The sequence below is a fragment of the Grammomys surdaster genome, unplaced genomic scaffold (assembly GCF_004785775.1).
Source record: "Grammomys surdaster isolate TR1022 unplaced genomic scaffold, NIH_TR_1.0 125630, whole genome shotgun sequence".
NCBI lineage: Eukaryota > Metazoa > Chordata > Mammalia > Rodentia > Muridae > Grammomys > Grammomys surdaster.
In genome coordinates this window covers 435,223-462,837 of record NW_021620469.1, presented here as the reverse complement: position 1 = coordinate 462,837, position 27,615 = coordinate 435,223, and the positions used below count along the sequence as shown (strand labels likewise).

Here is a 27,615-nt window from a genome sequence, read left to right as displayed (position 1 = left end):
AATATATTTTCTTAAAGGAAGGTTAGAATTTAACAGTGGAAGCAAAGTAAGTTGTACCTATTTGTCCACTGGAGAAATGTAAGACTTCAAGTCCTTCTGGGTACGTGGTGTGTGTGGTCTGCGCAGCAGCATAGTAATAGACCTGCAAAGACAGTCAGTCAGTTTGCCCCTTCTCCTGAGATGACGCAGCTAGAAGCATCGCCCTGAGCATACATACCACTCTCTCATCTGGCATGACCTGCTTCACGTCACCATTGAAAAACGTAACGGTGATGTTCTTCCCGTCTGCACTCACTTCTTTCCGAGTTCCATTGGGAAACAGAACAACCTGGCACCCATTTTTATAAACTTTTTCTACCTGAGAAGACACAAGGTAATTATCACTAGGTAAGATTTCCTCCTGAGACCATGCAACAAAGGTACGAGGAATTCCCTGCCTATTTACACATGTCCAAATTCTTCATAATAAAACATTTTCTAAAATCAAAAATAGAGACTCCTTATTTCACCAGGGATTATGCTTTTCTCCATTTTTGTTTACATTCTATTTATGTTAACTCATCTAAAACAAAACCTCTCCTCAACTTGGTATCCTGTAGAAGACTAATAAAATATGGTTACTTCTTTTCACTGTTTATTCTCCTCAGTGCTCAAGGCTAGACTGAACTGTGGCCTTATTTCAATTAAATGAACAAGATTAAGATATAAGAAACACAAACCCAGTGGAAAAATCCTTAGTTACCTTCCCCAAACATATACCATGTAATTCCCTTTTCACTCCTCCTTTTGGTCAGCACACCCACTTTTTCCAGTTAGAAACTTTTTTAAAGTCAAGAAAATGGGCCACAGAGATGGCTCACAGGTTACAGGCACTTGCTGCCAAGACTGAGAACCTGATTTCTTAGGACCCATATGTTATAAGGAGAGCACCAACTCCTGGAAGTTATACCCTGACTTCCCCACAGGCCCACACAAATAGCTGTTAAGGCCAAGAACAAAGTTCTATGCCAGCTGGTAACAGTCCTGGCTCCAGAACAGTATTACAAAGACCACAGAAGAGAAAAATGAAGAAGGCCTTGTAGCTCTGTGTAATGCAAAATCAAGTTAAAGGGATGATATTCCTCCTTCTGTTTACTGCTGAATGTTCATGCCCCACAGTCCATAAGCTAAGCACCACCGACAGCCTTCAAGACCGACTCTAGTCACGTATCACACAACAGTCACGGATGGGCTGCTGCATAGTATTCTCCCCATTAGTATAATGAAGCAGAGCATTCTTTATTCCTCTTTATCCTAACCATCGTCATGCAAGGCAGCATCACGTTACCTGTGTTTGTGGTGATGGTTGTAAGCCTGTGCTGGCAGTTACAGAAAAGTACATCACACACAATTATATAAAGTATACAGAACTTCATATAAAACAGCTGTGTTGCTGGTTTGTGTCTTTTCCATACTGTGCTTTTTATTTTAGAGCACACTCCTATATGAACATTTATGGAAACACCATACTGTGTGTTTATATCATCACTCACAAAGTCACCTGTGCTTCAGCTTATCTGTCACTTTGCTCATCTAGGCCCTCAGAACAATAGCTCTACCACATACATATCTATGCACACACTCTACATATGTTCACAGACATGGCATGGCCCAGGGCTGAGGTAGATGATCTCATAGGGCTGTGGGAGCACATTCTAGGATGTTCACATGATAATACAGTCTGTAACGATGCAACTCTCAGAACAGGTCCCTGTTGTAAAGTGACAAGTGATACTCTTTCCAGAGTTTAAGGCTTCTTATTTTAATGCACCGGTATTTTGTATCACATTTTTTAATGACTTAGTGATTTTTTATTTTTATGAGAATTGATTTTATATCAAGTTCTATGCCTGCCTGTATGTCTGTGTTCCCCTGGAACTAGAGCTACAGACAGCTGTAAGCTGCTACATGGGTGCTGGGAACTGAACCCAGGTCCTCTAGAAGAGTAGCCAATACTCTTAACCACAGAGCCAATTCTCCAGCCCCCCTACACAATCATTATTTTAAATGAATATGTTTTTAACCTTTCCATCAGGATGATTGATTTCTCCCTGAATTTCTTCCTCTTTTTCCTCTTTGTTTTTATATTCAAGGTGTGAGAAGTTCACTGGTTGAAGAGGCTCTCTGGGCAAGGCAGCCTACAAGACAAGACATTTTTAAGCAATTACAGCCTGCACCTATTAAATTAAAAGCTAGATTCTAAAATTACATGATTCTATAACTAGTGTTTGTTGTTATATACAAAATATTTGCAATGTTAAATAAAGGCCCTCCTTTATACCTGGTTTGGAAATTTAAAAATCCATTTCAACCCTAAATAAAGTACAGTCACATATTTAACAATATAAAAAGATTTACTTGTCCTTTATCTGAGCTGCCTAAATCACGAGGAGGCACAGACTTGGATCTTCTAGATGGATTTCCTGTTAGGAAGTAATTGTCAGAGTTAGTTTTAGTGCTTAATGAAAATATTTAACTTACTGGTCTGGTAAAACCTTTCCTTTGGGGCCAATGAGACGGCTCATCAGGTAAAAGCACTTGCAGCATTAAAAGCCTTCAAACATTAATCCTTGGAACCCATATGGTGGGAGGAGAGAACCAGTTTCCACAGTTGTCAGCTGTTCTCCACAGAGCACAATAGCAACCACATTCTCACACAAGACAGAAAATACAACATTTCCTTGTTTGTCAGTGCTGTTTTATTTAACCCAGCTACCTTATTTTACTTGTGTGTATATGTGAATCTGACTGTATATACATAATGCACTCAGGCATGTGGGAAACAGGAAGAGATCATCAGATGGCTCAAGTGCTCTTGCAGAGGACCCAGCTATAGTTTGCAGCACCTACATGGCAGCTAACAACACTAAACAAACTCCAGTTGCAGGTAATCCAGTGCCCTCTTCTGGCCTCTGCAGGTACCAGGCAGGCATATACAAACAGGCAGAACATCCATACATAAAACAAAACACCACCTTGCAGGAAAAAAAAGGCCCAGCAATATTAAAATAATTTGGGCTTATCAAAATAGATAATGAGTACATATTGGCCTATACTTAGCTTATAAGCCTTAGCTTCATAGCAAGCTCAAGGCTAACCTGAGCTATGTGGGACTCCATCTTTTAAAAAAAAAAGTTGACAAGCAATAGGCTGAGAAAAGATTTTGTGATGTAGGTAAGTCAGAATGGTTAAAGACCTAAATAAGTATCCTTTTTAAAAAAGAAAAAAGGAAATTCAGTGCTGAAGAGACGGCTGAGTTTTCCAGCACCTGCCTTGCATATATGAAGCCTGAAGCCTTATTTTAAGCCGTGGGTTTCAATTCCCAGTAATGGGATGGGTGTGTGTTTAGTATCCATATAGCTAGTCAGCAAAGGGAATGGTATTCAGTGCATTTAAATGATCATGGAAATGCAAATTAAAACAATGACAAATGCACTTAGCGGTTAGCAAAAACTTAAATATGACAGCATTGAATAACAGGAAAGTATGGAATCCCACACTTTCCTAGCTATTGAGAGCATAAAATCAGGGCTAGGGAGACAGTGCAGTAGATAACACTAATGCTGCTAGCAGTGACCCGCTTGAGCTCAGTCTAGAGGACCCATGTGGGAACTTACTTTCTTACAAGTTTTCTTCTCAGTCCACATGTGCAGCTCACAAACAATAAATTAATCAAAACTTTAAGCATATATTAGTATGTTTTTGAAATATTTTGTTACAATCTCTTGGTATTAAAAATATTCTACCAGCTGGGCGGTGGTGGCACACGCCTTTAATCCCAGCACTTGGGAGGCAGAGGCAGGTGGATTTCTGAGTTCGAGGCCAGCCTGTCTACAGAGTGAGTTCCAGGACAGCCAGGGCTACACAGAGAAACCCTGTCTTGAAAAACCTAAAAAAAAAAAAAAAAAAAAAAAAAATTCTACCAATTGTCCAGTTATTCCAGCCCTTACTATGTACCTAGAGAACTGCATGTATGTTTTCCAGCTACAGAGAAGAATGTCATCACACACCAACTAATACAAATGAATTTGTTGAGGCTGGAGAGATAGCCCAGCAGTTAAAAGCACTAGCTGCCTTTGCAAAGAACCTGGGTTTAGTCTCCAGCCTCCAACATGGTAAATTCATAATAATCACAGAAAGAAAAAAGTGTGGAGCAAATTATAAATCGTATTAACGTATGTAGTTTAAAATAAAAAACAAGCATGAAATGCTATCAGGAAGTATTTGAGGAGTAAGACCAATATAGAGACCTTAAAACAACCCCCACAAGAGTCCAAGTTTCTCCAGAAATCTCATGATGGGGGAGGGAAAGTCTACAGTGCAGGCTCCAGAGGAGGAACCGGCCTCAGGAAGAGCACTCAATTCTGACAGCTTATCTCAGAGCTAAATGAATACATGCATATTTTCTGGCCTTTGTGTTCTCTTTTCTATAAAATTTAACCATTACAGTTTATCCAAACTGTGAATGAATCCATTTTCCTTTATCAATTTGTTTCCTAACTTCTTTTTAAACAAACTAAGGCAGCAGTTTATATACTTGTGATACAGAGGTTTCAAGATCATTTGTGTTTAATTCCTTGAATATAATCCTCTCTCCTCTTCTCATCCCCTTCACTCTAAGCCAGTCTCACTTGGCCCAGATTGGTCTTGAACCTATGGTGAGCCTCTTGACTGGTAGGGTGACAACTCATGTCACCAAGCTCAGCTCAAATTACCTATAACACTCTGAAATATAAAAGAACCATGCAGCCTCTTACCTTGTGCTGGCAAATACTTTTTCTTATATTTTTCTACCTGGACTCCTGAAGAAGCATGACTCTTTTGAAATTGAATTGATGAGTTCTACAATATGAAAGATAATTTTTAATATAATTGTTAGTCTACATTTTATGACACTGAATTAAATTAACTCAGTTAAGAGCTGTTCTTCTTTACTCTCAATTACCACAGAAGGACAGGTAAATTGGTGGCTGTCTAGGAATCACACACACACACAGAATCCTCAAAAACAGACCATCATGTCAATCAGCCTCTTCCACAGACTGCTCTCATGTCCACGATGGTTGATGAAGCCACCTGACTCCCCCATTCCCAAATCTGTGCCCATCTGTCAGGACATCCCACCTCCCCAGTGATAGTATCTTTGGTCTCTTGACCTACCCCACCATCAGTCTCTGCTCTGTCCAGCTTCAGTTTAGGACAATCCCAGAAACTGCCACCATCAATTCTAACAATTCCCTCAATAAACAGATGCACAAATCATAATTTCAAAACAGTTCACTTATAAGATCTAGACCGTAGGGTATTCCACCAAACAATTAGCAAGATAACTCTCTTTAAAGAGTCAGTGACACTTCATAAAACTAAAATATTTAAAGTCATGATTTGTACAGCTCCTTTCAACTGCTTTGGCCACACAGCATGGTAAGATGTTCATACTAGTCAGAGCAGGGATGGTTCAGGACTTTGTCACACCCCTCTGTGACCTGTCTACTGGGAAGCTTCCATGATAAAGTCTGGTAGAGGACAAGTAAATGCCTCTTCTAAGCATTGTATCCTGTCTTTCCAGATTATCCCCTAAACTCTGACCCAGACAATGTCCACAGCCTAGAGCACACAGTGTATTGATCCATGCATGCTTGCTATGTCCCCTGCAACTCAGTGTATGGCCTTCTGATAACACCTGACATTCATGGTTCCTAACAGTCACTCTGACACAGTGCAAACCTACATCATGCTCCCCAGTGTAGCAACATTCATCTTTGCCAAAATCCAAGTCTACATCAAAAGAGCTCAACAAGAAAGAAAGAAAGAAAAAAAATAAAATCACTTCATTCTAGTGCAAGGTCTCCCACCCGTGTGGCCCCACTGCAGCTACAAACCAGTCTTCCCTGCTCTCCTAGGTTGCTTTCCATTGTAATAAAGACCATGACCAAACGCTGGAGGGCATCCCAATCATAATCACTGAGAAAAGCCATGGAAGGAACTCAAGGTACAGAGATCATGGAGGAACAAACACTGTTGTGAAAATTGACAAATATGATGGACTGGATGCCATTTCTATATCTGTTGTGTAATTTACATAATTGTTATGGCTCTGTTTCATTTATACCTGGAAGAAGAGGGTTGTTGTTTTTTTTTTTTTTAATTAGACAGAAAAGGTGAGGTGTAAAGGTAGATGCTGCTACTGAGGTCTAGTTCTCTAATTAATTCTTGCTTTGTCAATAAAGGCCAGGAGCCAATTGCTGGGCAGAAGATAACAGGTGGGACTTCCAGGTTCCAAGAGGAAAAGGAGATGCAAGAAGAGAGAGAGAGCCTTTTTCTGCCATGCTTTGGAATGAGAAGAAAACAGCAGTTATGTTAGGTCTCGGGGCAGCGAGGGACTGCAGCCTCCACTATGGGTGGGAACCAAGGATGTTGGTGAGGGCTATTTGATACAAGCCACTAAGTTTAGGACAGGAGGAGAAACAGATAATTGGCAAAGGCATGTATTTCCAGGCAGGGGGTATCTGCACCCAGCAATTGTGCCATGGAAGGCAAGCTGTAAGTGATAAGCTGAGTGTGTGTTTTTTTATCCGTGGATTCAAGGGTCTCAGGAGTAGGCTGGTAACAGGACCCCTCCAGGAGCAAAGGCAAGTAGGAAAGAGAAGCCAGGTCAGTGCTGACAGCGCCAATCCTGGAGCTAAGCAGGAAGGGACAAAAGGGAGCCGGGAGAAGCTAGTAGCACACACGTCCATGGTCCTGGGAAAAGTGTGTTTTTAAAACTACACTCAGCAGAACACTGCTTTCTCTTCATGGATTGTTTAACCTAGCCAAGGCCTCCTGTGAGCAGTAGCCAGGACTACAGTAGGCTAGGCCCTCCTACATTAATCATCAATCAAATAAATGCCCCACCAGCTTGCCTACAGTCCAATCTGATGGACGTATCTTCTCAACTAAGGTCCCCTGTTCCAGGTGACTAGTTTGACCAGTTACCTCCCTAGGACCTTTGGTTTCCATTCTCAGACAACTGTCCCACATCTACCTTCTGCCTCTTCCTTCCACCCTCTTAGCTCAGGTGAGTGTGCTCCTATTTCCTCAAGAAAGGCAGAGCTTTAGAAGACTCCCTCCAGCTGCCACTCTGCATCAGCCTGGTCTGGACTTGTCTCACAACAGACTGCATCTAGCCAGAGCCAGCCCTCACCTGTCTTAAGATGCTTCCTCCTGCAGCTGTGTCCTCTCCACTGAGCCACACGCAGCCTACTCATTCTCCTCTCTAAAAGAACAAAATCCTTACCCCAGTCTGTTCAATCATGGTCAACAACTCTACAGGAATATTCAACTCTGCCCTTATCTTCTCTGCATCCATGCCACCATAAGCACTCCAAGGAAGAAGGTCTTGATGTGCTTGGGAAGTTTGGGGCTTGGGAAATAACCTAGCCATTAGTCCTCAACAGGCCCAGCAGGTCACTCAATCTCAAGGGACCCTTCCTCAGGACACGAGGACAGCCTTTTCCCTCCTCACCTGCTTTATCACTAAGCACAAATTCTGAATGCATGTCATCCCCAGACTGCACTTGTCCTAACAGCAGTCTAGGGCAGCATCCCCACATGACAGCTGGGAGGTCTGTCATGCTTACCTCAGCACCTGAACTCTAGGTTGGTTTGAATGAGAATGTCCCCGATAGGCTCATATATCTGAATGCCTGCTTCCCAGTTGCTGGGTAAAAAGCATTAGGAGGCGTGGCTTTGTTGGAGGAGGTGTGTCACTGGGGACAGGCTTTGAGGTTTCCAAACTTCACACCACTCCCCATGATCTCTTTCTGCCTCTTGCTTGATAAGGATAAAAATGTAAGCTCTTTACTGTTCCTCCAGCACCATGCCCTTCCTGCCCTGCTCCCCACCATGATACACATGGACTCTCAGCTCTGCAGCCATGATCCCCAAACAAATGCTTTTCCTTGGTCATGTTGTTTTGTCACAACAACAGAAAAGTAAATAAGACAAGTGGCAAACTACACAGCATCCCAATTCTGTCCCTGAATAAAGTTTACCCTGGAACTGCAGTGCTTGTGACTTGAACAATTATCACCCTGTCCACCTCCTGAGCTTTCAGTCTGTGACAGTCCCCTGGATGTGTGTGACACTAACTTCCCACCCTCTGGATCCACCACTCCATTTCCTGGCTTTATGAGTTTAAATGTACAAACATTAGCCTTCACCCTGATTTGACAGACAGGCTTCCCAAGCCTACCATGGACTCATCCTTTTTTGTGGCTGTCATGTACTGGCAGGTCTTAGGACTGTTCTCAATAGCTTCTGCTCTCTTCCAGGCATCCAGTCGGAATCTTTCCATCACTTTTATCTCTTCTCGGAGGTCTGTATTCTCTTTGACTAGCATTTCTATCTGGCTTCTGAGGCGACCATGTGTACTTGACCATTTTGTTTCCTTCCTTTTCAAGTCCTCCTGTAAATCTGTTATTTGCTGTTTCAAAGCCTCTCAAAAGAAAAAGTTACAAAATGAAAACAAGACAATGGGAGAAGAGATGCATCAATAAAACAAAATGCCATCCCACTACAGACCGCAGGAGAGCATGCCTAGATAGTAAATGACACTGGCCTTTCCAGAGCTGGGATGTGGAGTCAGGTAAATAAGTGCTCACTTCACACTGTCAACAATTGATCAGAAGCCAGGACAAAGCAGATTCAGCCCCGAGTGTGAAGTGAGGGAATGCAGCCTAACCTAACCACTAACTAAAACGGGTAAATCAAAGAACTGCATGAATTCTTGAACAGAGGTCGTCTTGTGCTAAAGAGAAAACTAGATCCAAAGTCATAGCCACCTGCCCTGAAAACAGATGAGCTGAGATCGATGAGTAAGGCTGTCCAAAGGTGGTGAGTCACCTCCACTGACGGCTCACAGTCAGTGCAAAATTAAATTCCTTGTTCAAATTCCCACCCCTTCTCACTACTGTACCTGACTAGTCTTTTAAAAAAAGACATTAATGAGTAGAAAGCAATATTGAGAAAATGAAGGAGGTACGACATTTGCCAAGCATCTACAGGACCTTGGGTTTGATCCCCAGCAGCACAACAAACAAAAAGAGGAAAGAAAAGAAGGAGGGAAGGAGGGGAATGAGGGAAGGAAATGAGGGGCTGGGATTGTAGCTCAAAGGTAGAAAACACTTGCTGATTTTCCACAGCAGGCTCCTCACAAGGCTGAGGCATGGCTTTCACAGCTGCCTAATTCATGTTAGGCATTCGTGTTTCATAAAATCAAAAGGGAAAGAACACTGTAAAATTCATTCTGGGAAACCAGTATTACTCTGATAACAAAACCCATACAAGTACACAACAAAAATTCTCATTTCTGTACTTTCATGCCCTGTCATCAGGCTGAGGATTGAACCCTGGGATTTGAACATGCTAGACAAATGCTAACTCATACTCTCAGACTTAAAAATTCTCAATAAAACAAGGAGTTCTCTTTTCGTGAGGCATACATTCCCTGGTGGGAGAACTTCAGGGTCAAAAATGGAGAAGAGACTGAGGGAAAGGAGGTCCAGTTACAGGCCCAAACTGGGATCCATCTCAAGGGGAGGCTCCAAGGACTGACACTATTACTGATGCCATGGTGTGCTTACAGACAAGAGCCTTAGCATGGCTGCCCTCTAAGAAGCCCATTAAGTAGCTGACTGAGACAGACACAGATACTTACACCCAACCAATTGACTGAAGTTGACCCCTATGGTTGAATGAGAGAAAGGCTGGAAGAAGTTGAGGAGGAGGGTGACCTCAGAGGAAGACCAGCAGTCTCAACTAACCTGGATCTCTGAGATCTCTCAGACACTGAGCCACCAACCAGACGGCATACACTAGCTGGTATGAGGCTCTTGACATACATACAGCAGAGGACTGCCTGGTCTAGCCTCAGTGAAAGAAGACACATCTAACCCGCGAGAGACTTGAGGCCTCAGGGAGTGGGAAGGGCTTGTGGGGTGGGGGGAGTAGAAACATCCTCTTGGAGACCAGGGGAGGGGGTAGAAGATTGGGGGGAATGGAATGAGGAACTGTCAGAGTTCGATAAAGACTGGACTGTAAAAAAAAAAAAAAAAAAAAGATTAAAGATAATTTAAATAAATAAATCATCACTTATTCCTGATGATATGACCTTGGTTTTAGGTCAAAAAAAATCTTAATACAGGTATATGCAGACAAAAGTAAGTAAGACCATACAACAACATGATTAGTTTGATTTCATTCCAGGGATGCAGGGATGGTTAAACATGTAAATTAATAAATGCAGTACAATACATAGAGATAGAAATCACATTATCATCTCAATAGATACAGAAAGCCTTTGACAATACCAATAGCTCTTCAAGATAAAAAGCCCTGAAGAAGCTGGAAACAGAAGGCTAGAGCAAAAAGGGATGAGAAATAAAATACAAAAAAGGAAGAAATGTAATTATCCCTGTGTGCAGATAGCATGGACCTATACTTAAAAACTAACACATCTATCAAAAAACCCTCCAACTGATGCTTTCAGCAGAATGGCAAATTATTGTAAATAGTCAATGAACCAAAATCACTAAATTGCTAATATATTAAATCACATTCACTAATGGGATGTGACAGAAATCAGGAAGACAGTATCAGTTATAATAGCTTTAAAATATACATATATCAGATTCCTAGGACTAAATCTAACCAATGAGATAAAAATCCTCTACAGTGAAAACTAAAACACTATAAAAAATAAATGAATAAATAAATAAATAAATAGAACAAGACACTGGAGAATAAGATGAATTCCCACACTCATGGGTTACCAGAATATATTGTGAAATGTCTGGACTACCAAAAGCAACTTTCAGATTCAATAGCTTTGAACCCCCAACATTCTTCACAGAAATAGAAAAAAAAATCTGTAAAATGCATATGAAAGCACATGAGACTCTCAAAAGCAAACGCAGACTGAAAGGACCATGCTAGAGACGCCACAGAGCCTGATTCCATAGACTAGAGCCACGTCAACAGGGACTGGCTCAAAAGCAGGCACACAGACATGGCCAGAACAGAGAGCCCAAGGTAATTCTATACAACTTCAACCACCTACACTTGAAAGGCAAACTTTGGGAACAAGTAAGATGACCAAGTTGCCCTCTGAACTCTAAGCGTGCCTTGTGATACACACATAAATTAATGTAATAAAAAATTTTAAAAGAGAAAAAATAATAAAGGTAGATTTAAATGGTCAGAGCAAGGATGAGATATTTTGTTCATCTTTGTATATGTTTATAATGGAAATATATATTACCTTACCTTCTTCAAAAGGTTTACTGAGCACACCACAAGGAAGCAGTGGGTGGGCAGCAACCACAGAGTATGCCTACATGCATACATCACCTTTTAAGATGGGGATTTTAGTAGAGTATAAAAAGCTAACCTACTATATTTAATAAACCAATGAACCAGATGTAACAGCACTTCTCCCTACTTAAATAAGCTAATAGAACAAATACCTAGAGGGCTAGGTACAGTGGTGTGCACTGTGATCCTAGCCACTCAGTATGCTGCAGAGATAGGCTCTCAAAGTGTGGGCTATGCAGTGAAGCCCTGTCATAAGAAGGTAGCTGAGGGGAAAGCGCATCAGCCGGGGCAAGACTTGGTCTTGTGAGAGATGAGGGTTGCTTTCTATAGTAACATTTACCTATCTTGACTTGGGCCCTAAAGGCTGAAGAAAGTTTATTTAACTCCTTGTCGACTAGGTAAAGTCACTGACAGTTTAAAAAGGAGACAGTTTAAAACAGGATTCTAATCTTTATTTCTAAGGGAAAGTAAAAGGGGGGAACCTATCAGATGATATGCTCTCTTGATTTCTAAGTTACTCTCCTCTCTTCTAAACTCTTCTGCTGTCCTCTTCCTCCTTCCTCCTAATCTTGCTCTCTCCTTCTGCTCTAATGTCATCATTCCTAGATTTTTGTATCTTTTTTCGGAAAATAGATCACATGGTTTTACCAAGCATCCTTTTTTCACAAGTTCAGTAAAAGTTCAAACATAAATTCAAATCATAAACTGAATAAGAAGTTTACAACAGAGATGTTTACTTTGTTTCCATTAACAATAGTTACCTAGCTAGACATTCACTATCTGTTACTAGGTTCCACAGGTTGAGAGTCTAAAACTATAATTTTTGTGTCTAAGTTAGCATTGAAGTTTTGCATGGATGAACCCAGTCAATATTCTACCTTCTGTCCTTGCATCTACAATAAATCATTCATTCCCTTTTATGACCTTTGGTTAATTGTCTTACAGCTCTAGGAATGTATTCTAAGTTGTAAATTCCTGCTTTCTATCTCAGAAGCAATCAACTCGTGACACGTGAAGACTGACAGAGTTCTCATTGCAGTTTTCATATCAGAGAGGACTTTAATAGAAGTCCTACTATAAAGGGCTTAGTAGTTATAGTATAATTTTAGGAATTCTCATAAAATCATCAGGAATTAAGAAATCATATATTTGTTTAATTAGCATCACAACAAGACAGTACATCTTCATTGATCTGCAAAACTCTGCCCAAAAGGATGGGCTAATACCTAGTTATTGTTATACATACTTAATAATATCAGGAAAGGCATTTTTTACCTTGTTTTTTTTTGGTCTTTTTGTTATTTTGTCTTTTTTTTTTTTTTTTTTTTTTCAGAGCTGAGGACCGAACCCAGGGCCTTGCGCTTGCTAGGCAAGCGCTCTACCACTGAGCTAAATCCCCAACCCCAGGAAAGGCATTTTTAATAGCAGGAATCTCTCCTAAAATGCTGTCCCCTTGGCCTTGCCTACAAGGGCTCATTCAGCATGGTTCATAGTCCACGGAGAAACCATTTCAGGAAGATACCTGCTAGCTTTTAGTGTATCCTACATGGCTCCTGGCAGGCAACTAACACTGCAGGTGTGCAAATGAGATGGCAACATTGCCCTCAGGTGCCGTGCAACATGGGAGGTATGGGAGGCAGAGAGTGAGCTCACATTTTATGCAGCCCAGGTACAGCTGTGTAAAACTGTGCTGATAAGCTGGGGTGTTTAGCTTACAGTCTAACATATATGCTGGTTTTTATACTTATCTGAGTTTCCTTAGGAAGCTTTGCATGTGTCAATGTACAGATACATTAATCTATTTTTCCCTAGGTTAATAGTTCTAATAAATGCATTCATGGAGCTGAAGAGACAGCTCAGTAGGTAAGAGCACCAGCTGCTCTTCCAGAAAACCTGGGTTAGATTCCCAGCACCCACCTGGTGACTCCCAACCATTTGTAACCCTAGTGCCAGGAGATCTGATACCCTTTTCTGATCTCCAGGAGCACTGCACATATGTAATGTACATACATACATGCAGGCAACTACCCACATGAGTAAAAAGTATAATTTAAAAAGTGCATTCGTTGTTTTTAACTGCTACTTTCCTCTGCCATGCCCATGTCTACCTCTAAGATGAACTGAAGCATTACTTGCCCTCTCATTTTCTAAGTTTTGGAACTAAATCCCTAGTTAGTACATGGGCATAAAACTGCTACAACTGAAAAGAACTAGAAGCAGTCACTGTGTGATGGTCAAACTGAGAGCACAACACTGAACTGGTGCACATCCAAGCTCTGGCTTGAACCAGGGTCTCTGAAGGAACTTTGTTACTGAATAAAGGACTGGCAACTGTATCTGTCAGTCGCACTGTGATACTCTGTCACAGACACCCATTTCTCTCCATACCCATCCCCTTCTTGAGATGGGGTTTCACACTCTAGCCTTTTCTCCTTTAGCCTTCTAAGAGCTGGAATTAGTGGCACACATGACACCCAGCTCATACTTTCTTTCTGAAACTTCAAAGAATTCTAATGGGCCTCGTACAAGATTCCTGTCTTTGTTAACCTGGAGTGTGATGGAGAACCAGGTACCTGTATCTCCTCACGCTCCTTTTTGTCTGGGAATGTCCGTGCAGCTGCTGTGTACTTCTCGAAGACTTTGCGCTCCTTTTGTAGTTTCCTGGTCTCCTCTTTTCTATACTCTTCTATTCGAGCTAGTTCTCTTGCTTTTTGTTGCTCAAAGTCAGCAATTTCTTTCCTACAATGAACATGCCACATTATCATGGGACAGTCTCAGTATAATGACCTATGTGCACCCAAATGTGAGGGTATACACCTTCAGTCTTAGCACTGGGAGGCCGAGGGTAGATACAGGATCCCCTGAGTACAGAAAGACTCAACCCCAGCCCAAGCAACACAGTGAGACCTTCCATCACAAAACTAAACAAAAAAGCCCTGAGTTATAATCCCTAGTGCTAAAAAAATAAGTAAATGAAATCAAATCAAATTAATGCTATCAAAATGGAACCCAGGACCAGAATGACAGTACTGATCTAGTGAATCTCTCTAAGATCCACTGACCTCAAAAGCTAGCCAGTTCACTTGCCCTAACATTCATTCATCAAGCATCTACTAGGTACCCACTGTGAGCCTAGGAAGTGGGAGGCAATAGCCTCTTACACTGCAGTGGGGAAAACAGACAGTAACAGGGCCAGCAGGATGGTTCGGCAGGTGAAAGGGCTTCCTGCACAAATCTGAGGCCCTGAGTTGGATCCTATGGTGGAAGGACAGAGTCCTGAAAACTGTCCTTTGACCACACTGGTACTATGTCATGCATGAGCCTTACAACATATACATGATACACACACAAACAGTGAAAAACAATAAATGTCTGACACATTAGAAGCATTAGGAGAAAAACAAGAAACAGGAGGTTATCTTTGGCACACACACACACACACACACATACACGCACAATAACAAATGTAAAAATAATTTTTAAAAAATGAAATAAATGTGGAAGACTGGAGTGCACTAACACAGTGGTGCTTACATAGCAAATTAAAGAAGACATTTAAGGAAGCCCAAGACTCAGAACTGGACTGCTGGGCTGGAACTGTGGCCCTCTTCCTTAAGAACGCAGAAATGGCAGAAATGAGCAGCTTTCTTGTTTCCTTGTTTCTAACACAGGAAACAATCCCTAAATCCTTTTATGATTTCAATGTTCTTGAAAAGTATAAATCTAATGAAGTATAGAAGTCGAAAAGTTACACTGAGTGAAGACATTTAATTAAGTTCCTACTTTCTACCCATTATTTATTTTTAATTTACATTCTAATTTTTTAATTGTGTGTGTACATTATGTGGGCGCACATGTACATAGCACCTAATTGGTCTGTCTCTCCACCGTGTGGGTCCTGGGGAGTGACCTCGGCTTGGCAGGCTTAACAGAAATGCCTTTACTAACTGAACTAGCTTGTTGGCCCACAAACCTTTTAAAATAAGTATACAGTTACAAGAAATAATCGTAAAAATAAAGATTTTTTTCATAAGATACTATTCTGCATCTTATTTTTAAACCCACCACAGGAAATATATACAGTAACTGAGTTTCTGTTAAGTGGGTTAATGCTGGTCTTTAATTCTTTATCTCTATCCTCTGGGACCAAGCATATTTTAGAATTCATACTTTTTTAGATTCTTAGAAAAGAAGAACAGAAATGATATCAGGAAAGACCATGGAGTAGGAAACTGGAGAAGCTGTCCTTTCACCTAAACAAGCTAAGCCAAGAGGAGACAACAACTTCAGACCTCTGAGGTCTAGAGAGGTGAGCATGCAGCTGGGGCTGTGAATCAATTCCAGCATTTCCATAGGAGCTGCTAGTAACCAGGCCTCCTGTGGACAGTGCCATCCACCCTGAGGTGCCCTACTGGTGCAGAAAAACATGAGGCCGTGTGCTCTGCTCTGCCCCACACCTCACTGACGGCAGGAAGAGCCAGACTGATGCTTCCACATCCTTTCCAGAGAGGCTTGTTGAAAGAATTTAGAGACAAAGCAGCTCTTGAGGGTCAAGATGACTAACTAGAAGCACCCAACACTCGCCTACTTCTCCACAAAGAACGAAAGCAACATGTATACAGCTGCTCTCCAAGGTGAGCAACCAACACTAGAACAGCAGAAGAAAATGGAACTCTGAGCCAGGCAGGTGAGATCGCTCAGTTCGTGGGGTGCTGACAACTGAGATTGATCCCCAAGACCCACACACAGTAGAAAGAAAAAACAACTCCTGAATGTTGTCATTTGGTCCCACATGCATGCCCATGTAACACACACACACCAATTTTGTTTTGTTTTTTGAGACAGGGTATGTAACTCTGGAACTGACTTTGTGGATCAGGCTGGCCTTGAACTCAGAGATCCACCTGCCTCTGCCTCCCAAGTACTGGGATTTAAGGCATGCGCCACCAAACCCAGCAATCAATGTAAATTTAAATATTCATTTAAAAAGAGAAACTTTGTGAAATGTAGGCATCTAGGGCAATGGAATAATAACAAAACCAAAATACCCTCACATACCCAGTTCCACAGACAAAGACTCTGTTCTGCAGGGCTGGGGAGTGTGAAAGAGAAAACCAGCAAACTAACACACAGATGCACTATCTGTTGGCAAATTTCAGTTCTCACAGGTTTATAATACACAAGATACAAAACCTGAAATCCGCACTGTAGTCTTAATTTGGAAAAGGATTTCATATCTCCCAGGGAGTTAGGATCTGAAATTAAACTGCTCTGTGGGTCAGAAATCCATGCACATTTCCATATCTGGAACCCCACAGACACTGTTCTACACTGGCACAAAAAATACCCTCAGGAAACAAACTTGGCCTCAAACCCACATAATACTCACACTGTAGCAAATGGGTGTTTAGACAGCAAGGCATCATCCCAACCCCATACACTGACAGACAGGAAGTTTGCCCTCTACAACCTTGGGAATGGCCAGTGTGAAGACTGAAGGCATCACCCTACTGCCATCCCTCCCTGGCACCATCAGTCCTGTTTAACGGAACAGGCAGAGCGCTCTATGGCTACAATGGGCATTGTAGCTCAAGAAATAGTCAGACAGAGACCACTACAAAAAACCCACAGCTAATCAAAATGCAGAAGTGTGTGCCCCAGTCCCAGGGGACACATCTACAAAGCACTCTAACACCCAGTGCTCAGGGAACATGGTAGAAGAGGGGCAGGAAGACTGAAAGAGCCAGAGGACCAGGGAGTCAGCAGTGAGACTGTGTCCTAACAATGGGAAGCTATACCCACAGTCTCAACAAAAACATGAGCTGAATGAGGATGATCCTGAGAGTGGAAACATTGTTCCCCATGGAAAAGCACAGTGAGTTATCCAATACTCAATGGTCAGCCCTGAAAATACACATACGAGTACCATACATATACACAGACTGAGCAGGTTATATTTAGGAATACACATGTATATACATGTATGAATGCAATAACAATGAAAAAAGAGGCCATGGATTTAAAAGAGAGTAAGGAGAGGTGAGTGGAAGTGTTTGGATGGAGAAGAGAAAGGGAAAGGAGAAATGTTGTAATTAGGTTGTAATCTCAAAGAAAAAAAGAGTAAAAAATAAATAAGAAGAATACAATCTACCCCTAAGTTAAAGCATACCTTTATCTCCTCCCTCAAGGGTTAACCCATGCACCAACTAAACCTAACAGGCATACAGAGAACACTGCTCAACTGTAAAAGGCACATCCTTCTCAACTATGAATAGAGCATCCCTACCATAATGGACTATCGGTAGGCCATGAAACAATCCTCAGCAATCTAAAGATAAATGAAATCATGCAAAGTACCTTGCCTAGCCAGAAGAGAGCAAGTTCCAGAAAGCAGTACAACTAAAAACAAGGAAGCCTAGGGAAAGGCACAACTCTGGGGTTTTTGTTTGGTTGGTTTGGGGGTTTTGTTTCTGCTTGCTTGTTTGGGGTGTAGGGATTGCTACAGGGTCTCATTCTGTCATTCAGTTACCCACAGTAGCCTCACATTTGTGGCATCCTCCTGCCTCAGCTTCCTCAGTGCTGGGATTACAGGTCTGAGCTACCACTTTTTTTAATTTATTACTTATTTAAATTTTAATCTATTTTAAATTTTGTGTATTTGTGGTAATTTATGATTATAAAGCATCCTTTTTCTAGAATGATATAAAATCACATTTCATTTGTATGCACAGGGTCCCATTCTAAAGTATCCAGTTTCCTTGTAAACTGCTGGAGTGATCACATACATAAACAGTAATAACAAAATGTATTTACACTCTTAAAATTTTAAATCTGACTGAAATATATGTGTATTAAACTATAGGAAAATGAGTGGGTTGTTGTTTTCAACATAACAGTATGAATATGCCCTGACCTCCAAATCTGTTTAATGATTGGCTTCAATTTCTAAAAAATTCTGTGTAATGAGTATAAAATGCCGTATGAACTTTTAATGCTAAAACCCCATTTTAAACATTACTTTCTGTGCATATATGGGAAACAACAAAGGTCGCCAACTGTACCTCAGAAGTAGTTCTTGCTTTATTTTAATGTTGTGTCTTTATTTTAATTGTTATGTTTTCTAGTGTCCTTTTCCAAGGCAATTAACTGGCATTTTAAAGTAACATAAAACAACATACTGTTGCTCTTTTTATAAAATTTTCTTCCAAAGGGTGTTGGAGAAAATAATGATGAATTGAAGTTAATCTAAAGTATCTCTGGACAATTCTAATTGTTCTTGGAATACAATGAAAACATGCCAATGTTTCATACAAGGCTGTTTTAAGCTCAGCTCTTCATGTGTCAGCATACTTTCATGTTTCTCACTAGATTCAAATTTGGACAACCTAAGAGATGAGCTCACTGTGGTTACATTGTTAATTCAAGCCCTGTTCCTGAGGTACAGTGGCCCTAACATGCTAGGCACAGGATCAACCAATATTGTTGAATTTAGGAAAAACAAGGAAGTGACAGGCTAGGAGGAAAAAATTAAAAACAAATGAACAGAAAACTCAAAAAAAATTGGCAAAGTGAAGGTCATGATTTGCAAAAGAGGACACCATAAGACTGACAAAAAGCTCCACAGAACCTCTGAATTCATGCAGATCATTTGGTTAGATTATTCGTGAGAGCTTTGAGGTACAGCTTTAGTGTTATAATAACTTTATAAAATATAAACTGTTTTATCAAAAATATTTATACATTGTTACAATATTATTGCTTTTGCCCTCTGTAATTGCCAACATAAAATGCATAAAATGCACTTAATGTAAATGCTAGAGTTTGAGGTGTCTGCTTGGCTGCTGTACAAACTGGTGAAATTAAAAAGTGTGCTTATAACTCAGAACATTACAACTTGGACATGCATATGTACAAGCACATACCATGATCATCACTGTGGTTGACAAGCACAAGATGACTAGATTGATGTAAGTGTGCAATGCATGTCATTAAAGGGTTAATCACGTTCACTGATTTTGGGAGATCTGACTAAATATCCTTGAGTGTTTAGACTTTGGGAATGCATACAGTTAACACAATGTCTTGGTTCCAGTTAACAGAAGTTTTCACTCTTAATATTAAATAAATGATGATGATCTGAGCCACCACATCCAGCTTTTATTTTATTTTATTTTATTTTATTTTATTTTATTTGCAGTACTGGAGACGGAACTCACAGCCTCATATTTGGGTATTCAACCATCAGCCAGTCTTGACTACATTGGTAGGATCAAAAATTAAATAGATAGATAGATAGACAGACAGACAGACAGACAGACAGACAGACAGATAGATAGATAGATAGATAGATAGATAGATAGATAGAAAGGTGAGGGTAGATAATGCCTAGACAGAGAGTCAGACACACAGAAGAAAATACTGCATGGAGATAAAAACAAGACGGAAAGTGGCCTGATGGCAGTGACCACTGAGGCAGAGACCTGTGATACTCACACCAACCAAGGCCCACCAGGGACTGCCTCAACCACCAGAAGGCGAATGGGTAAGAAAGCCCAGCTAGAGGTCTAGACTTCAGCCTTCCAGCTTCTAGAAACACAGATTTCTATTCGTACCCAAGTCACAGTGCTTTGTTACAACAACCTGGGAAATGACCATGCTGGCCAGTTGCCACTGGGTTCAGAACTACAAAATGATTTTTGAATTTCAACTTATCTTACCACTAAAAATTTCTCTTTAATATATGTGGCTAAACTAGGTCACTTCATTTAATTAAAATAAATATTTTGAGACAGGTCCTCATGTAATCCAGACTGGTCTTGAATGCACTATATAATTGAGGGTAACCTTGAACTTCTGATCCTCCTGTCATCAACTCCAAAATCCTGGGGTTGTAGGAACATGATGACACACCTCAAATTCACAGGTGCTGGGGACCCAAACGCAGGACTCCTCATGCATGCAAAGTAAGCATTCTAGCGACTAAGCTATATTCCTTAACTAAAAATATATTGATATAACAGAAATGTGCCCTTTTTTTCATTTATATTTATTACAAATGATCAAAATTGTGCCAAAACTTTGAACATAGTCTTAAAGAAACAATTAAATCATTGTATTTTCTCTTCTCATAGATGAAAACTTACCTCAGTTTTTCCAAGGCACTTTCTCGTTCAATACGAAGTTTAGCTAAAGATGTGTTCTCAGCTTTAAATTTTTCTATTTCTGATTCCAATTCAATAACTTTCTCTCTTAAAACCTGAGATCGAACACTGTCACCTATAAAACAGACCATAAATTCTAAACTTTTTACAACCAAACACTAGCCATCTATGAATGCAACAGTCAAGAAGGTTTGCCATTGAACCTGTGCCATTATACTATACAGGAAACAAAACTTCAAAAAGCAGAGGAGGGAACAAAAGAGACCTGGCTTTCTAAAAGCAAACAGTTTAACCTTAAGAAAAAATCAAAGCTGGCAGCTGCATGCCTGCAATCCCAGCACCCAGGAAGCAGAGGCAGAAGGATTACTCTTAAGTTCAAAGGCAGTTTGGTTTGCATAGTGAGTTTCAGACCAACAAAGGACTGCTATTATAGATAAAAAGAAACAGTTTAACTCAAATCCTTTAAAAAGACTAGCAAGTATAGAAATGAATTAATTCACATGAGATCTGTGATTTGGGCTAATCAACACCCAAACCAAATACAAACAAAAGAAACAGCGCCTGGACATGGGCACATACCTGTGATCCTAGCACTCTGGAAATTAAAGGGAAAGGACTGCAAGTTCAAAGGCAGCTTGAGGTACATTGCAAGTCCAGGCCAGCCTACTGAATTGGTCATCATCCTATTTCTAACACACACACGGGGATGGGGAAAGGGGGGACCAGGGTTGCATAATTTATTAAATTTGCTATTTGAAAAGTAGTGAAGTTTTTGAAATATTTTTTATCATTTAAAATTATATGTACATATATGTCTGCATGTAGATACATACATGTGAGTATGGTGCCCACAAAAGCCAGAAGCATCAGACCAACTGAAGCTAGAGTTACAAACAGTTGTAAACCACCTCATGTGGGTGCTAAGAACTGCATTTGGGTCCTTTGTAAGAACAGCAGTGCCTTAACTGTGAGCCATCTCTCTAGTCCCACAACAGTGAATACTTTACCCTTGAATTCAGCAATCCTAATCTGGGTATCACCTAGTCCAACCCTCCTGAAAAATAGATCTGGTCTGTACAACAAGATAAAAGTATGCTGTAGATAGAACAATGTAATACATGTCAATATCACAATAGTACATAGGAAAATTATCTACAAAGAAACCCCCAAAAAATGGCATGGAATTTACTTTGGAAATTTTAATTATATATGTTTTTGCTTTGTTACATTTTCGAGCATTAAAATTTCCTGCATATTTGAGTTTATGTGTTAGAGCAATCTTAAAATATTACCTTAAAAAGCTGGAAGAGATGATGCAGCTAGTAAGAGCACTTGCTACCCTTGCAGAGCATCTGATGCCTTTCTGGCCTCCTCAGGTATCCACATATATGCCAGATAGATACACACACACACACACACACACACAAATTCTTTTGTATCTTAAATAAGCCATGGGAAAAATGGCTCTAAGAAGTAGAAATAATATTTTAATACATATGTACATACATACACTTACTTTTCTATGTGTAAGTTTATTTCAGAATGCATAAATGCAATGAATGATAATGTTTATACCATCATGAAAGGTTAAGTCTAGGAAGGAAAAATATAATTGTATAGCACACACACACACACACACATACACACATATATACTCTGCACCTTATCAACAATTTGGAATTTCTTAGTTTCAGTTCCTAACAGTCAACTACAAGCCACAGACATTTCATAGAAAATTCCAGAGATTATTTTCAAATTGCATTCCATTCTCAGTAGCAGCACAGTGAGTTAGAGCAGCGTCGCACTGAAGCATTGTCCTTCTGTCCAACATACATCCACACAACTCAGTTACTCATTGGTCACTTAGGACCCATTTAGGTTATCAAATCTACGGTCGCAGAAGTGCAATGCTCGTAGTTAACCCTTAATGCCCCAAAGGACACAAGTAGTGTGCTGGTGATCTGATTGTGCCAAAGATAAAGTCATGAAAATTACGAGCACATTAAAAATAACAGCAGTGTAGTAGCACACCCCTGCAACATTTCCTCATGCCTTGACTTACCTGGTGGTTGATCTTGACTCAGGTTTAACTTGGGTTCATTTTCTAAGTGTGACTCTAATTTTGGCTTTGGTTTCAAAGAAGGGAAGAATTTTACCATCAAGTCAGATGGAGGAGGAGTTGTGCTCCTGTCAGACTTGAAGTCTTCTCCCCTCTTGACTGGTGCAATCTTCCTTTTTATTGTTTTGTCCAGAACACACCCTTCACTCTTACTGCGGCACTGTGTCTGGGGTGTACCATATATGGCTTCCTCACTGGGAATAACTCCACGTTCATATGGATTCTCCTCAAGGTCTGTCCAAGATCTTTCATCATCAAAGTCAATTTTACTCCCAACTTGAGAGGAGGGCAGTCTCAGTGGTTCTTCTAATACTTTCTTGTTCAGGCTTTCGACTATGACAGACTCGTCACTGCTACACTCTTTAACAGATAGATCCAGGTCTGCATCTCTCCATTTATCTTCGTGAGCCCCAGTGTCTCTAACAGGTCCTCCGGCATCACAGACTTGTGGACTATCCTCTCTGTTGCTGAAGACCCTGTCCTCAACCTCGGTGGACGGTTTGATGGTGATGTCATGCTGCTCCTCAGAGTCAGTGCTACTGTCGCTGTTGGCAACGTCATCATCCCTTGCATCCCATCGGCTCTGGTTCTCAGAAGTGCTGGTTTGGAAGGCTTTCTTACTAAGTTTACAGGACAGTTTCCTCAAACCATCAGGTGACCCTGAACCCCGTGACAAGAGCATGGCCTCGAACTCACTCTCATTCTCATGTGCAACACTATGGCGGAGAATCTCACTGCGGTTACTCTGACCATTAGAATCTGTCTGCTGTGCCTTCTGCTGCTGCACAACTTTGACAGGAGTAGAAGACAGCCTGTGACCTTCGTAGATCTGTTGATCCCTTTCTAAGATTTTCAGTACAAATGAGGAATTACTAGAAAACGATATTTCATCAGCAGCCCGTTCCAAAAATAAAAATTCATCTAACTCCAAGTTTTCCTTTTCTTTTTCTCGTTCCCAATTCTCTAATTTTTTCTGAAGAGAAAAATCGAGGGAAGATTCTGTCTCTTTGTCTGTATCACATATCGGGCTCCTAGAAACCAAACAGCCAAGTGGTCCTGTGGAAAGAGGAAATCTCTCTCTGCCCTGTGTCTTATTCGACATCTTGCAGCCAGCATCCCAGGGCTTTATGCATGCAGGTACATTTTCCTTATTATTAGTTTGTATATTTCTCTCTAACTTGACCTGGTGTCTAAACTGTCCATCACATTTCTTCCCCGTCTGTACTTTTGGTCCTGGTGGGGAGAGACTTTCCCTCTTGGTCACTTTGGGTTTCTGCTTGAGTGAGGCCAGGCCAGCCTTGGATCTAGCTTTACTGTCCTTTTTAACAGTGGGGGTGTCTGCACACAGGTCTTTATTTATGAGGGCCGTTTTCCTTGGCAAGTGCTGTCTGTCCACTTTAGACACAGACTGGTCCTCTGATGGGCTCTGGGTACTTGCTAGCTTACTTTCTTTCCCCTTTTGAAATTTAGATTTAGCATTAGTAAACCTAGCTAAACCTTCTCCTCTTTTTAAAAATGGTTGCTTGGGTTTCGTTTTTGTTAGCAGTGGTCCTTCTGCTTCCTAAAGTAAAAAGACAAAATCCAATTAATTTGCATATACAAGTCATCTCAGTCACGTCCTAAGCCAGTCTCCCTGAAGACCGATAGCTATGGCAACAGCACTCTGCTCACCCGCAGCTGCTTCTGTCTCAGCTCTCGCTCTTCCAGTCGGATCTGCTCTTCTAGGTAGTCCTCGAATGTCTGCTGCTTCTCTCTAATGGCAGCTTTGATCGGCCTAGTCATAAAAACCAAGTCACAAACACTCAACTTACAATGTGAGTATATATGCTCAGTGTAACAGTCCATACCTCCCCCTGCACTATAAGCTAACATTCTCCAGGACCAGGTGCCAGGTTAGAGTTTAACAGCAGCACACAGGCTTCGCATGTACTAGACCCTGGTTCAGTCCCCGGAACAAAAGAAAAAACAAGAGCAAGGTATGACGATAACTATGTTAGCAATCCTAGCATTCAAGACATTAAAGTAGGAGGATACCCTAAGTTCTAGGCCACTCAGCCAAATAGAGTAACCAAGCCAGCTTGGGCTACATAGTAAGATCATGTCTCAGAAACACTTTATAAAGCACATCAAAAGAACTTCCTGTTAAGCTAGCCATAGTGGTACATATCTGTAACCTCAGCAAGTTTGAGGCCAGTCAGAGCTACACAGTGAGACTCTGTCTCAAACAAAACAGGGCAGGCAAGATGGTTCAGCAGTTCAAAACCCAGAACTACAGTGAAGGAGAGATACCTTCAACTTATCCTATGACCTGCACACATGCACTGTGGCACACATGTGCCTGCCCACACACGCACACAGAGCAGAAAGAAAATAAAATTTAAACAAAATAAGCAAAAAAGACCTCTATTTACCTTCCCTTTTGAACACCTAATAAAATCTACAACCCTTTTCTAGCCCTCCAAAATACAAAAATATGTAACTCTGCAAAGGGCCTGGGGATACTAAAGAACCCTTCTGAGCTCCATCTACTGACTGCAGACATATTCACTGGATAAAGTAACACAGTCAGTATTTAACCTTAAACATGGTTAAAACAACATATTAAATATATATTTTTAAATTAAAAAAGGCTGTCAAGTAAAGCCATAATCAGAAGTTATCTGGCCTATAATATGTATTAGAAATTCAAAGATATAAAAGAATAAACTATTTAAAGATACTTTTTCTTTGAAATAACTTCTTTTGGTTTTGAAGACAGGGTTTCTCTGTGTAGCCCTGGCCATCCTGGAACTTGCAGTATAGACCAGGCTGGCCTAGAACTCATTAGAGATCCACCCACCTCTGCCTCCAAGGTGCTGGGATCAAAGTTGAGCACCACCACTGCCCAACTGAAATAACATTTCTTAATTTCTCTAACTTTAATGATGCAAATATAATTTGTAACTGATACCAAATGTGAAATTTCAATATCTGGTTTTCCTTTTTTCCACAACTGTATTTAACTATAAGGCAACAGTTTTTTAAATAGGAGGGGGCATCAAGGTCACCCTGTTTATTCGAGGCTGTTTTCAGATTCTGCTGTGTAGCCTCAGTGCTAGGATTAAAGGCTTGAGCCACAATGCCCAGCAGAAGAGAGTGTGTGTGTGTGTGTGTGTGTGTGTGTGTGTGAAGTGAGGAAACTCCGCCCAGTTCTTCTAATACAAAGGCATGGCTACTCGAACTGTCCTTATTTATTTCCCAGCCATGGTCTCTTGCTTAATAGTATGCAGTGGGTTACATCATCAACCTGACGCTCTGAAGCACATGCAAGAGAAACAAGAAAGCATAAATCTCTTGAGCACAGAGCTCAATAAGGAAAACACCACGTGGTTCATTTCTTCATACTTTGAGTATGAGCCATACCTTTCTTCAATATTAATCACTTCTGATGAATTTCCACTTTTTTGTAAGTTCACATCCTTCCCTTCCTGACTCCTCCCCATCTTCTTTTCCCAACGTGGCAAAACACCTTCCCCTAGGATAAAAATTAGGGACAACTTAGTTCAAAAACTACAGAAGAAAGTTTTAAGACATAAGACAATCCCAAGTTTACTAAAATATTCAATTAAGTGTAGTACAGAGGGCCTGTGTACTATGTAAGACATAGCCTAATGTAGATCACTTGCTTAGTGAGCCTTACATGTAATCCCCAGCACCACAAAAACAAAAAGAAAGGATTTAAAATGTAGCCAAGTAGGCTGACATACATCTGTAATCCCCTGGGAGGCAGAGTCAGGAAAACAGCCATAAATTCAAAGCCAGGTAAGGCTATATAGTAAGAACCTATCTCAAAAAACAAAAAGACAAAAAACAAAAAAGAAAAAAAGAAAAGAAGAAAGAAAACATTTACACCAAAAAATTTAGAAAACTTAAGGATTTTTAATAAAATAAAGAAAAATTATGAAACTACAATTAAGATAATTAAGATACATGACATTCTTCTAGAAGTTGTCTTTTAAAAGTAGTGTTGAAGTCTGTTCCCCCAGCATAGCTGCAGCCATTATATTCCATGCCTACCAGTCATTTCATATTGTTACTGATGCAGAAAAATAGCTCTGACTCGGAACAGGGTCAAGCTGACCACATACCCTGTTATGCTCTGAGGTTTGTTAATCTTAAGAATTCCACAACTGTAAGCTTGTAAGTTCTGTTTAGGACCAATCAGAATAAAGGTCAGTTATAACTGTTCTGTGCAGCTAGCCAAAACAGCTTGAGTCAGAGCCAACCGCTGGACAGAGCTTTGCACCTGCACATGAGCTCATTGGGGGTTTTCTTTATAAAGTGGCCCTAAGAAATATTCAGAGCTCACAGTCAGCTCCTGAGTCTGGTCTGTGGCCTTGATCAATCAGTCTTGGGGTGTATGTTCAATAAACCAACACTGTTCGACTGAGATGGCTGTCTGAGTGGTTTTTGCAGTGATTCCAAGACCTCAACATTGAATATATTGATGGTCATGAGTGGTGCACACATTTGATCCCAGCACTCAGGAGGCAGCAGAAGTTAGACTTCTATGTTCAAGGCCAGACTAATCTACAGGACCAGGAGAGCCAGGGCTACAGAGAGAAACCCTGTCTCAAAAAACAACAACAATGGAAGTAGGGGTGTTTAAAAAGTTACAACAGCCAAATGTAATGCAAAAATTTGATTGGGTCCTCATTTTTAAAAAAGTCACTTTAGGGGGCTAGAAAGATGGCTCTTTGGTTAAGAGCACTTCCTGCTCTTACAGAAAACCTGGGTTTGGCTCCAGTGCCCACATGGCAGCTTAAAACCTCCTGTAAATTGGATAATCCAATGAGGGATCCAATTGAGGGATCCAATGCAATGCCCTCTTCTGACTTCCTCAGATACTGGGTCTGCAGTGTGTGTGTGTGTGTGTGTGTGTGTGTGTGTGTGTGTGTGTGTGTG

General features: G+C 40.7%; 1 protein-coding gene across 3 annotated transcripts in view; it reads right to left on the bottom strand.

Annotated features, from left to right (window-relative positions):
• Cenpj (centromere protein J) overlaps positions 1-27,615 on the bottom strand; it is a 49,737-nt gene that overhangs the window by 3,160 nt on the left and 18,962 nt on the right. For 2 of the 3 annotated variants that reach the window (XM_028787428.1, XM_028787427.1), the window contains exons 5-15: positions 26,074-26,185; positions 24,343-24,445; positions 22,615-24,232; positions 20,535-20,667; positions 13,965-14,130; positions 8,273-8,515; positions 4,797-4,881; positions 2,398-2,462; positions 2,064-2,177; positions 218-358; positions 58-142 (exon numbers count right to left, since the gene is read on the bottom strand). In XM_028787428.1, the coding sequence (XP_028643261.1) occupies positions 58-142; positions 218-358; positions 2,064-2,177; positions 2,398-2,462; positions 4,797-4,881; positions 8,273-8,515; positions 13,965-14,130; positions 20,535-20,667; positions 22,615-24,232; positions 24,343-24,445; positions 26,074-26,185 (2,865 nt within the window). Of the gene's footprint in view, positions 1-57; positions 143-217; positions 359-2,063; positions 2,178-2,397; positions 2,463-3,885; positions 3,929-4,796; positions 4,882-8,272; positions 8,516-13,964; positions 14,131-20,534; positions 20,668-22,614; positions 24,233-24,342; positions 24,446-26,073; positions 26,186-27,615 lie in introns of those variants that run through there. The other variant, XM_028787429.1, reaches the window with a different exon arrangement.